At 35.6% G+C, this 13,476-nt stretch overlaps 1 protein-coding gene across 1 annotated transcript in view; it reads right to left on the minus strand.

The window, feature by feature from the left end:
• Positions 1-13,476, minus strand: part of TANC2 (tetratricopeptide repeat, ankyrin repeat and coiled-coil containing 2) — a 346,976-nt gene that overhangs the window by 257,949 nt on the left and 75,551 nt on the right. The window contains exon 3 of the mRNA XM_003786213.3: positions 424-495. Coding sequence (XP_003786261.1) covers positions 424-495 — 72 coding nt within the window. The remainder of the gene's footprint in view (positions 1-423; positions 496-13,476) is intronic.

Below are 13,476 nucleotides of genomic sequence, written 5' to 3' on the forward strand. Positions count from 1 at the left end.
CCTATGATAAATTTTAAATAGAAAAGGAAAATAGGAAGATCCTAAAATAATTTCTTCTGACAAAGTTGAGACATAAACATTATACCGATGAAACAGAAATGGCCAAAGTGTGATAATACTTCAACAAATAATGTTTACAATTATCTTTGGGTTATATTCTAAAAGTGATATCCAGACATAAATTATGCTGTTGCAAAATTACTTATTTTTGATACCATTTAAAAAACAATACAAGATCATTTTTAATTTTCTTGTATGTTGAATATCATACAGAACCTTTAGAGTATACATATATACTTTAAACTGTAGATGAGAAACTATAATATCTAAACCAGACCCCACCAAAACCAGTTCCCAAGTACTAGAAAGGAATATCTAACATCTATTTTTTTAAATTTTATAATCAATTTGATGAAAATTTACCTTGCCCAGAGCGGCTTTGGCGAGAGTCTACACTTGACTGTCTCCGATCCGGTGGTTCCTCGCTCCCTCCATCTGCACACAATTAAAAAAAATAAGCAAATAGATAATGAGATTTATATAACATCTTCTCTGATATCATTTACATCTTAAAACTATTAGAGCTATAGTTTGTTTTCATTTCTTATGTTTTGGATCATCAAAATATATGACAATTTTGGCTCAGTGTCCTTAGCACAGTGGTTGTGGCGCCAGACACATACACTGAGACTGCTGGGTTCGAACTGGCCTGGGCCAAACAACAATGACAACTGCAACAAAAAATAGCTGGGCATTGTGGTGGGTGCCTGTAGTCTCAGCTATTTGAGAGGCTGAGGCAAGAAAATTGCTTGAGCCCAGGATCAGAAAAAAAATTTTTGACTGTCTCAAAAAAATTTTTTTTGACAATTTTGAGAAATTTTTATGTTAGTTTCCTACATAAATCAATGGTTTCTATCTTTATTCTTGTGGGAGTAGTTTATACTACCCCTTTAAAGTTTAAAGAAAGTGAAGATGTTTTTCTCCTCCCCCATACAAATGAGGTTGGGCAATTAAGCTCATGAACTCATCCTAGTAAAAGTGCTACATACCTCATTGCTAAACATCACTGTGGTCACTTCTGAAGTATGTGCCTCCCTTGGGAAGCTATGGTTCGAGGCCAGCACCTAGCCTACCCTTCAAAGCACTCACTCTGACCATCTGATAACCACAGCGATATTCAGCAATGAGGTTATATATATCACTTTTTCCTAGGATAAGTTCACGAACTTAATTGTCAGGCCTCATATACATTCTACTTAGCATATAATAAAGAAATGCTATCACTCCCAAAGTTTATTCACAGAATTCCAGTTTAGAAGTCCTGATTTAGTAATGTCTAATTGAATTACAGCTGTTTATTTGTCTAAAGTACATCAAATACTCCCCAGGACTGTATGTTTTATTTCAAAATTATATTTACATATTTTATAAGCACTAAAAAAAAAAACCTGTAACAGATATCAATGAAAGTTAAACAAGTATTTTTAGTTAATTTTACCAAGATTTTTAAAATTATATGGAAACAAGGACATTTCATTATCTACATCTTCATTTTTTAAGAAATAAGAGAATATTCTCTCACACAATTTAAGAAAAGCTATGACAAATTTGAGTTTTTATAAATAATTGTCTCAATTTTACTATATAGAAAAATAAAAATAAAAATTAGTCCTCAGAAATAAAGCCATTGAAATAGGAACACTAAAACAGAAATCAATAAACTGAGAATGTAAAACATAAGGTAAAGAATGAGACAAAACCAAGCTAAAGCTTTAAATAGTGGTCTCTATGCCTGTAATTTGTTATCATGTTAGTATCACTTTAGCTAGATTAAAAATATATTAAAGCATCAACAATCTCCTTTGTTTTTTCATACAACCACTTGTCTCATTTTTAACTTGATAGAGAAAAGGAGTGGTAGCTGCAGATTTAACAAAGACTACTCTTGCTGTGTCATCTACTTATGCTACTGTTTATTCTTTGTCATAGTGCTCATGTATTAACACTTACTGCTTTTTAAACATATGGCCTATTTTTAAACTCATTATTGATATACATTTCTTTGTAGTATACTCACTGTATATGAGGCCTAGCAATAATTAAACCCACACTTATTTACAAGTATTCTTTATTTTGCAGAGGGCTATTAAGCTAGCAAGTATTAGCATTTTGTCAATATAAATAGTACAATATACAATATGAAACAGTAAATAAATTGGCAGAAAATATTGATATCCCTGAGTCTACTACGGCCACAGCAATTTAATAAAACCTTCCACTAATTTAAGTAGTCAGATTCATAAAATAACTTACCATACAGAAAGATAACCAAAGAGACAGGCAACTACATTTTCTAAGTATGCAAATATTTTAAAAATACAAATCAGTTTAAACATTATTTTGTTTTTGCTGTTACACAAGTTACTACATTTGAATAAAAATATACTTACATTTGTTGACCAAATAAAATACTACCTGAAATACAAATGTAAGAAAAAAGTTTCCTTTGACAAAATAGAGGGAAAAAGTTAAAGCAAAAATCTACCCATGGATTATCATTCCTTACTGGGTAATCTGCCTCTCCTATAATTAAAATTTAAATTATTTTCTTTTATTTAAAGGAAATGTGCATGCTTATAATCCTTCTTAATTGTACTTCAAATTCTAAATTAAAAATTCTATAAATTATATGGATTCTTTTTATAAGAACAACTGGACCAATTCAAATTTAAATTTTTATTTTTTAAACCCTCCAGGAATTCTTCCACCTTATTGTCTAATGAATTAATATTCATTATGTCCAAAAATCTTAAAGTGCTCTTTTCTTTCCAATGTTTTTAAGAACAGAAAGAAAGATAGCCAACAATTACTATTATACAGTTTATACAGTTCATCCAAGCCCTATGAAGTAAAGATCTATTTCACAGATGAGGACACTGAAACTCATGGTGACTAATTAGAATCAAGTAACCACAAAACTAGTAAAGATAAAACTGGATTTTAATCCAAGTCTGTTTCACTCAACACATCTTCCCAATCTAACTAATACTCAAATTTATTAAATATTTGTTGAGTTTAATTTGTTATATTTCCATTTCATTCTCTTTTCATAGAAACTGTATTAAAAAACATTGTTTAGTACTCACAGCAATTCTTTATAGAATAGAGGCTTTCTAACATTATGGGTTATAAAGACTTAGTCTTATAAATCCAGACTGGAAACAGTGTCTCATGCCTAAAATTCTAGTACTCTGGGAAGCTAAAGCAGGAGGATCACTTCAGGTCAGGGTTTCAAAATAAGCTTGAGCTAGAGTGAGACCACATCTCTATGAAAAATAGAAAAATTAGCTAGGCATGGTGGTGGGCACCTGTAGTCTCAGCCACTCAGTAGGCTGAGGCAGGAAGATCACTTGAGCCCAGGAGTTTTAGGTTGCAGTGAGCTGGGATGAGTCCACTGTACTCCAGCTTGAGTAACAGAACAAGACTCTGTTTCAAAAAAAAATTTTATTCATATATATAATAATTTATATAAAATAATATAGAAAGATTCTATAATCTATAAAATATTATATATATAAGTCCAATCTTTCTATTTATACACAATATAAAATCAAAAGTTTTGGTTTGTTTTTTTTTTTGAGACAGAATTTCACCACATCACCCTCGGTAGAGTGCCATGGTGTCACAACACAGGGCAACCTCCAACTCCAGGGCTTAGCCAGTAGGTTCTCAACCTTCCTAATGCCTCCTAATGCCATGACCCTTTTATACAGTTCCTCATGTTGTGGTGACCCCCAACCATAAAATTATTTTCATTGCTACTTCATAACTGTAATTTTGGTACTGTCATGAATCATAATGTAAATGTCTGATATGCAGGATGTATTTTCATTGTTACAAAGGGGTTGTAACCTACAGGTTGAGAACCCCTGGCTTAAGCGATTCTCTTGCCTCAGCCTCCCAAGTAGCTAGGACTGCAGGCGCCTGCCACAATGCCTGGCTATTTTTTGTTATAGTTGTTGTTTAGCAGGCTAGGGCCGGGTTCAAACTTGCCAGCCTAGTATATATGGCCGGCACCCTAACCACTGAGTATGGGCACTGAGCCAAAATCAAAAGATTTATTCTCTAAAGAAAAGACGCTTTCCCCCAAACCAGGTTTGCTCTCTCTATTCATTCTACTAAAACCAGGTTGCCAAGAGCTTCTTTTGACAATCAATTGGCCGCAACCAAAATAAAGTTCCTCATTATGAATTTTTGTATTCTTTGCCTACTGTTCCTTACTAAAAGATATCATTATTTAAGGCATTGGATAAACTATCAATAGTAAGAAAATTTAGAACCTGACATTCTACATTCTGTATTACCTATGCTTGGGTAACGAAAGTCCTCATCAAACATCTGTTCCCTGCTCTCTGTGAAATCTATCTCTGCAAACGTGTGTGTGCGTGTGCGCACACGCACGTGCATGCCTTACAGGGAATTCAAGAGAAATTTTCCCCTAACAAGAAAATAAGAAAAGTTGGCCCTTTTAAATTATTGACAGTGTAAAAATATGATATATTTTCCATTTTTTAGTGAAAAGGTCAATGCTCATTACATTGACATGTGAATTACTCCTGTCAAATCAACCACTTGAGATGGAAAACATTTTTAACTTACCTATGGTCTAGAACAATGTTAACCAGCATATGCTGTCAAAGAAATTACACTATGAAAAGCAAATAAGGACCCTGAACTGCCTGTTTAATGTTTTTTTAAGAAAATCCTTTATCTAAAATAATTTGCATTTTAAAAACATAGCCCTTTTGGTAGTATAGAGGTGTATTGGGACAAAGTGAGACTACAGTGGTGATTTTCAATACTGGCTGAATGAACACACATGGTTCTGTTCCATAAAGCCCATAAACTTTATTTATGAGCATGAAAATCTGAATTTCATATAATTTACATATGTCATGAAATACTGTTCTTCTTTTAATTTTTTCAACAATGTAAAATTTGAAAACCATCTTTAGATTATGGACCATATGAAAAAAAGTGGGCTAAGATCATTTGGAAATAGTTTGCTGAATCCTGATCTAAAGGCTGGGAGTTAGAGGGCTACTTAAAGCAATCTCTGTGAAAAGGAATGACTTAAATTACTTTACGCAAGGGCAGTCAGGAAGAGAAGAATTTCTGCAAATGATGGCTAATCTATTCAAGGAGCCACTGAAAGTTTAATGGTAGCATGGCTCACAGGCCCATTTCTTGGCTCTATGTAGGTGACCTTTTGGGGAGTAAAATGTAAGAATTACCAAAAACCAGCCAACAGAAAAGGAAGACCTTATTGCTTAATATATATTACATCTCAATCTTCTTTTTGACCCAGAAAAGCACTAGAAAAATGACTGAAAATGCATAATGCATTATGAAAAGTTTTTTCTTTCCCCAAGTAAAGTTTATGGTTCTTAAAGGTACCAAAGCCACAATCTCAGGCTCATTGTGTACAATAAAGTGTACTATATAATACATATGTACATTTATATAGTAAATAACAACAGAGGATATAATTTAGTCTTGATACTCTAGTTCCTACGTTCCTAAGCTAATTAAGGTGACCAGACATCCTGCTTTTGGCAGGACAGTCCCGATTTTTAACAATTTGTCCTGCATCCCACAGCATTTTTAAAAAGTTCCGATTTTTGGAAAGAATGCAAGACAAGCTAAGGAAGGGTGGGAGAACGGGAAGGGAATATATGGTTTTCCATGTGGCTATTTCGCCAGGATATGAGTTTTATATTATTTTTGTTAATTTTATAATGTTAAACTTTAATAATAACAAATAATTGTTGAGAACTGATTATCGAGAACTGCTTATCAAAGTTTGCAATGTTGATCAGTTGTTAGAATTCAACCACCATTGTTTGGACTTAATGAACAGTAGCATTTTTTGGCATTAGCAACGACGAAAACATTTTGGAACTGTCTCTCAGATGATACACATCGTACTGTGTGCTAGTGCTAGTTAAACAAGTGATGTCAACAAATCGGCTATTCAGATAATTTAGGTAAGTAATTTATTCATTTATTTCATGAATTTAGTAGACAGTACTCATATAATTTATGTTTTATAGTGGCGGCAAAAAGTCTAGTGCCAGCCTTGAAAGTGACACGACTTATCAGGTTATCATTATTAAAAAAATATACTGATAAGGAAAAAGTTAAATCTTGGGCATCAGCAAAAATCACAATAGATAACAAATGGTTAGAAATATTTCATCATTTTGAAACAAATCATGTTCCATACAATAATGCACTAAAAATTGTGGGATACGCGCTGTCCTTACAAGGAACTAATACTGTGACTGAACGTGTTTTTCCTACAGTAAATAAAGTGTGGAGATCAGAAAAATCACAATTAAGTGTTGAGACTTTGAAAGCCATTTTGTGTGTGAAATATAATTTAACAAATTCTTGTGAAAAATTTCATGACCTTTTAAACAATGATAGCAATCTACTAAAAAAAATTCACTCAAATGAGAAATATGACAAAGAATAAAATACTACACATAATTTTTAATGTATTATATTGGTAAATTATACTTATGTTGAAATTAAAAAATATATTACAATACTATTTTTGCATTCTATGAAAATTTGTGTTGCTCCATATAGACCAAATTTTTAATTAAGAACCTCCCCCCACCCCCATCAATGGTGTCCTGCTTTACCAATGTTAAACTCTGGTCACCTTATGCTAAATAAGACATTGAAAACCATAATATAAATTATGTTGTAATATCATGTCCTATTTTCATGAAAAAACTAATGTGGCCACCCTAGCACCAGGTGAACCCCTACAATTTCAGGCACCAGGATAGCCCCTGCATCTACAGGCTCCAGATTGCCTCCCACCCCACCAGGCTGGCCCTTGTGGGCCCACATATTCAGAGCTCAGGCCTGTCTTATCACCAGGCCAGCCCTAGTGACCTGATGTTCTAGCTGGGTCCTCAAATAATTAGGCTCCAGGATAGCCGCAGGCTCCAGACCAGCCCCAGTGCCAGATCCTTATGGTCCCAGGCTTCAGGTTTTGCCAGGCTAGTATCTGTAGCCTAGGAGCCAAGCAACCCAGGTCCAGACCCATTCTAGTAAACCCTAGCAGGAGGATGTACTTTGCAGAGGCTGGCAGAGGATGTACTTTGCAGAGGCTGGCTCCAGGTTAACCCAAATGGCCCCAGGATCCAGACCCATCTCACAGACCCAGGCACTGGGCCTATCTAAGCATCAGGCTAGCTACCACAGACTCAGGTTCAAGGCCTATCCCCACACCAGGTTAGCCTCTGTGGGCTCAGGCTTCAGTACAGCCTCAATTATCATACCTTGCCCACTTCCTGCAGATCAAGGCTCCATCCCAATCCTAGAAGACCCCGCCAACGTAGACTCAAGCTCCAGGCCCACCCTGCCCAAAGTTTCCAGCTAGAAATTAAACCAGAGACCCACCCAGACTCCCTTCCCAGAATCTCTCAATGAGCTAAGTGGGATGAAGGACTTTCCTACCAAAGCCAATTTGTGACGACTAGAATATGTATCTACTTCTTCAAATGCATAGGCACTAACACAAGGACACAAGGACACAAGGTTCACAAATAATTAGAGGAAAATTATACTACCAAAGGAACAAAATAAAGCTCCAGTAACAGACCATGTACAAATTACTTGACAAAGAATTCGAAATAATCATCTTTAAATGAAATCAGAAAACAAATACATGAAAAAAAAATTAAGTCCAACAAAGATGGAAATCATAAAAAAGAACCAAGTGGGCAGCACCTGTGGCTCAGTGAGTAGGGCACCATATACCAAGGGTGGCAGGTTCAAATCCGCCCTGGCCAAACTGCAACAACAAAAAAAAAATAGCCAGGGGGTTTGGTGGGTGCCTGTAGTCCCAGCTACTCGGGAGGCTGAGGCAAGAGAATTGCATAAGCCCAAGAGCTGGAGGTTGCTGTGAGCTGTGACGCCACAGCACGTTACTGAGGGTGACAGAATGAGACTCTGTCTCTATAAAAAAAAAGAAAAAGAAAAAGAACCAAGCAGAAATTCTGAACCTGAAAAAAAAAAAAAACTGAACAAAAAAATCTCCATAAGAAGGCTTCAAAAACAGACTTAGTAAAGCAGAAAAAACTCTTTGAGTTCAAAGACTCAATCAGATAAAATAAAAAAGAGACAGAAGAAAAAAATTTTGAAGAAAACCTACAGGAATTATGAGATACCAAGAAGAAGACCAACGTACACATTACGGGAGTCCCAGAATGAGCAGAGAAAAGGGCAAAAAGCTTATTTAAAGAAATAATGACAGAAAACTCCCTAAATCTGAAAGAGGAAATGAATAATCAGATACGTGAATCTCAAAGAAACCCAAAAAGATTAAATATATTATCTTCACCAAGATACATCACATTCTCAGAAGACCAAGACACAGAATTGTGAAACCTATGAGAGAAAAGCAACTCATCACATACAAAGGAATATCTTTGTAGATACTAGTTTTCTTAGTAGAAAATTTACAGGCCAGGATAGAGTGGAATGATATATTCAAAGAGCTGAAAGGGGGCTCGGCGCCTATAGCTCAACCGGCTAAGGCGCCAGCCATGTACACCTAAGGTGGTGGGTTCGAATCCCCAGCCCGGACCTGCCAAACAACAATGACGGCTGCAACCAAAAAATAGCTGGGCGTTGTGGCGGGCGCCTGTGGTCCCAGCTACTTGGGGGGCGGAGGCAGGAGACTCGCTTGAGCCCAGGAGTTGGAGGTTGCTGTGAGCTGTAATGCCACAGCACTCTACCCAGGGGGACAGCTTGAGGCTCTGTCTCAAAAAAAAAACAAAAAAAAAACAAAGAGCTGAAAGGAAACAAAGAAACAAAACCCTGCTAATCAAAAATACTTCATGTGGCAATAAAGTCTTTGCACACTGAAAGATAAGGACTTTCCCAAACAAAAGCTGTGGGAGTTTATAATCACTAGACCTACATTGCAAGAAATGCTGATGGAAGTTCTTTAGAACAAAACAAAATAACAATATGAAAACATATGAAAGTATAAAACATATTGTAAAGGTAAGAATATAGTCAAATTCAGAATACTTTAGTACTATAATAATTGTGCATAAATTAGTTTCCACTCTACCATAAAAATTAAGACACAAAAGTTCCTAAAGATAACTATACAGTAATGTGCTAATGGATACATGGTATCTTCAAGATATAAACTGAGACATCAATAATATAAAATGTTGGGGGAGAAGTTAAAAACTAGGCAAGGATCCTCAAACTTTTTAAACAGGGGCCAGCTCACTGTCCCTCAGACCATTGGAGGGCTGGACTGCAGGCCCTGGGACGAGTCGGCTGCTAAGCAGGATAGGCAGCAGCGGCAGGCCAGATAAATGTCCTAGGTGGGCTGCACGTGGCCCACGGGCAGTAGTCTAAGGACGTCTGAACTAGAGTTTTTGCATGTAATTGAAGTTATCACCTGAAGACAGACTATTATAACTATAAGATGTTTCATGTAATCCTCACAGTAACCAAAAAGAAAAAAAGCTCTAGTGAACATACACAAAAACAAGAGAAAAAAGTCAAAGCATAACACTACCAAAACTCATGGAACTCATCAAATCACAATGGAAGACATCAAGAGAGGAGAAATGGAGCAAGGAACTAAGAAAGTCAGAAAACAATTAATAAATGGCAGTATATTAAGTCCTTACCTATCAATAATTATTTTACATGTAAACGGATTAAATTCTCCAATCACAAGACAAAGGATGGTTGAATGTATTTAAAAACAAGATCTGACTATATGCTACCTACAAGAAACTCACTTTATCTGTAAAGGCACACAGGTTGAAAATGAAGGAAAGTAAAAATGCTCTATGCAAATGGTAAACAAAGAGAAAGAGAAAGGGGGGGGGCATAGTTATATCACACAAAACAGACATTAAGTAAAAACTGTCCTGAGAGACAAAGTAAGTCACTACATTTAGCAAGAGGACGTAACAATTAAAAACCCATCATTGGAGCACCTAACTATACAAAATAAATATTAACTGAAATGAATGGCAACATAGACAACAATGTAATAATGGTAGTGGACTTCAATAACCCACTTTCAATAACGGATATATCATCCAAAGAGAAAATCAATAAGAAACTACAAACTTTAACCACAGTAGCAATGGACCTAAAAGGCATATACATACACAGACCATTCCATACAAGGGCAGCAGATATATATTCTTTTTAAGCATGAATGGAACATTCTTCAGGATAGATCATCCTACCACTTCTATTTAGCATAGTACTAAAAGTCCTAGCCAGTGTATTTAGGCAAGAGAAAATTAAAAAGGCATCCAAATTGGAAAATAGGAAGTAAAATTGCCTGTTTGCAGATGACATAATTGCATATATAGAAAAGGTCCTAAAGACTCTACAAAAAAACTGTTAGAAATAATAAACAAGGTGATTAAAATTGCAGGACATAAAATCAACAAAAAAAAATTAGTAGCATTTCTGTACACTAACAGTGAACTATGCAAAAAAGAAATCAAGAAAAGAACCCTATTTATAATCCAAAATAAAATACTTAGGAACAAATTAACCAAGGATGTGAAATATTTGTACACTGGAAATTATAAAGCCCTTATGAAATAAACTGAAAAAGACACAAATAAATGAAATGATATTCTACATTTGTGAACTGGAAAAATTAAAATTATTAAAATGCCCATGTTACAAAAGCAATCTATAAAGTTAGTGCAATCCCTAACAACATTCCAATGACATTTTTCACAGAAATAGGAAAAACAATCCTAAAATTCATATGTAATAGAATGACAAAAGACCCAGAATAGCCAGTGTAATTCTAGGGGGGTGGGAACAAAGCTGGAGTTATCACAATACCTGATTTCAAGATAAACTACAAATCTACAGTAATCAAAATAGTATGAAAATAGACATACAGACCACTAGAATAAAATAAAGAGCACCTTTGATGAAAGGACAGTTTTTTTCAAAAAATTAGGTTGGGAAAATAAGATATGCACATGGAGAAAATAAAATTGTATCCTTATCTCAAAACACATACAAAACTCAACTCAAAACTGATTAAAGACCCAAATGTCAGGTTAGGGTCAGTGGCTCACACCTATTATCCTAACACTCTGGGAGGCTGAAGCAAGAGGATTACTTCAACTCAGGAGTTTGAGACCAACTGAGCAAGAGTGAGACCCCATCTCTACAAAATATAGAAAATTTATCCAGGAGTGGTGGTGTATGCCTGTAGTCCCAGCAACTTGGGAGGATGATGCAGGAGGATTGTCTGAACTTAGTAGTTTGTGGTTGCAGTAAGCTGTGATCATGCCATTGCACTCAAACTAGAGCAACAAAGACCCTGTCTTAAAAAAAAAAAAAACTTAAAAGTGAGACCTAAACTATAAAAGTAACTATTAAGAAAAAAAGGGGAAAGCTGCTTGATGTTGGTCTGGTCGATGATTTTTTTTGGATATAACTCCAAAAGTACGGGCCAACAAAAGCAAAAATAGACAGATGTGATTTTATCAAGCTAAAAATCTCGTGCACAGCAAAGAAGACAATCAATAGAGTAAAAAGACAACCTATAGACTATGAAATATATTTGTAATTCATACATTTGATATTCAAAATATGTAAGGAACTCAAGTAATTATGTAGAAAGAAAACAAACCACCCTAATAAAAAAAGGACAACCAGTCTGAGCAAAACCCTGTCTCTACAAAAAATAAAAAATAAAAAAATTAGCTGGGCATGGTGACATGCAGTTGTAGTACCAGCTAGCTGGGAAGCTAAGGCAGGAGGAATGCTGGAGCTCCAGGAGTTTGAAGTTGCAGTGAGCTATGATGATGGCACTACACTCTAGCCTGGGTAATAGAGCAAGACTCTCTTCAAAAAGGGAAAGGAGCAAGGCAAAGAACTTGAACAGATATTTCTCCAAAGAAGGCATAAAAAGGGCTGATAGGTATATGAAAAAAAGCTCAACATCGCTACTTATCAGAGAAAACCATAATGAGCTATCACCATACGCATGTTAGAAGGGCTACAACCAGTAAGAGAAAATGCAGGTATTAGTAAGGATTTGGAAAAAGGAGCACCCTTATACACTTTTGGTGGAAATAGTATAAATTAGTACCGTTATCATGGAAAACAGTACACACGCGCCTTAAAAAGTTAAAAATAGAACCACCATGTGGTTCAGTATTCTCATTTTTGGAGATAGATATATATATATATCTCCAAAGAAAACGAAATCAGTATGTCAAAGGGATATCTGCACTCCCATATTCATTACAGCTCTACTCAGAACACTCAAAATATGGAATCAATCTAAATGTCCATCGACAGATGAACAGATAAAGAAAATGTAGGGTGTACGTATGAGTGTACATACTCTGTGTGTGTATATATGTGTGTAAGTATACATATACACAGTATATACAACACAAGGTAATACTACTGGGCTTAAGAAAGAAAGAAAAATCCTATCATTTACAACAACATGGATAAACTAAGTAAACTAAGTCAAGCACAAAAAGACAAATACTCTATGATCTCATTTATATGTGGAACCAAAGAAAGGCAAAATAATTTGAAACAGAGACTAGAATGGTGGTGTTAGAGGCTGTGAAAGCGCAGATGGGGAGAAATGGGGAAATGTTGCTTGAAGGGTATTAAGTTTCAGTTAGATAGGAAGAATAAGTTCTAGAAGTCTATTATACAACATGGTAACTTTAGCACAGGCGTCCTCAAACTACGGCCTGCGGGCCTCATGCAGCCCACCTAGGAGGACATTTATCCGGCCTGCCAGATGTTTCTGCCACAGCTGCCTGTCCTACTTAGCAGCTGACTTATCCCGGGACCCACAGTCCAGCCCTCCAACGGTCTGAGGGACAGTGAACTGGCCCTCTGTTTAAAAAGTTTGAGGACCCCTGATTTAGTAATTATATATTGAATATTTTTGAAAACTGAAAATTGTTGAACAGGATTTCCAACTTTTAAAGCAAGAAGTTAGGAATTCTGGGAAGATGACCGACCGACTGGTAACAACCCTGGGCAGAGGCTCCCGAGCAGAGGAAGAAAAACTGAATGGAATTGGACTCTATGAAGCCAAGGTGGGGAGCTGAGCCAAGAAAGAAGTTCGGCAAGCTGTAACTCCAAGGAAGAGCATTCATGAAAATTGTTGATATATGTTCTCACAAAGAAAAACAAAACAAAAACTTTGAGTCAATGGATTGCTAAAAGCGAGGTTTAATCATTTGACAATTATCAAAACATCATGTATGCAATAAGTACAGAAAGTGTCAAAGAAATATATACATAATTTAAGAAAGAAAAAACTATATTGAATTTGTAATACTCATCACATTTGACTTTTGCAGTTATAAGAGATGCTCAATGTGACTTGTATCATTATTA

This window comes from Otolemur garnettii, unplaced genomic scaffold (assembly GCF_000181295.1).
Source record: "Otolemur garnettii isolate 467f Iridium unplaced genomic scaffold, OtoGar3 scaffold00018, whole genome shotgun sequence".
NCBI classification, from domain to species: Eukaryota; Metazoa; Chordata; class Mammalia; order Primates; family Galagidae; genus Otolemur; species Otolemur garnettii.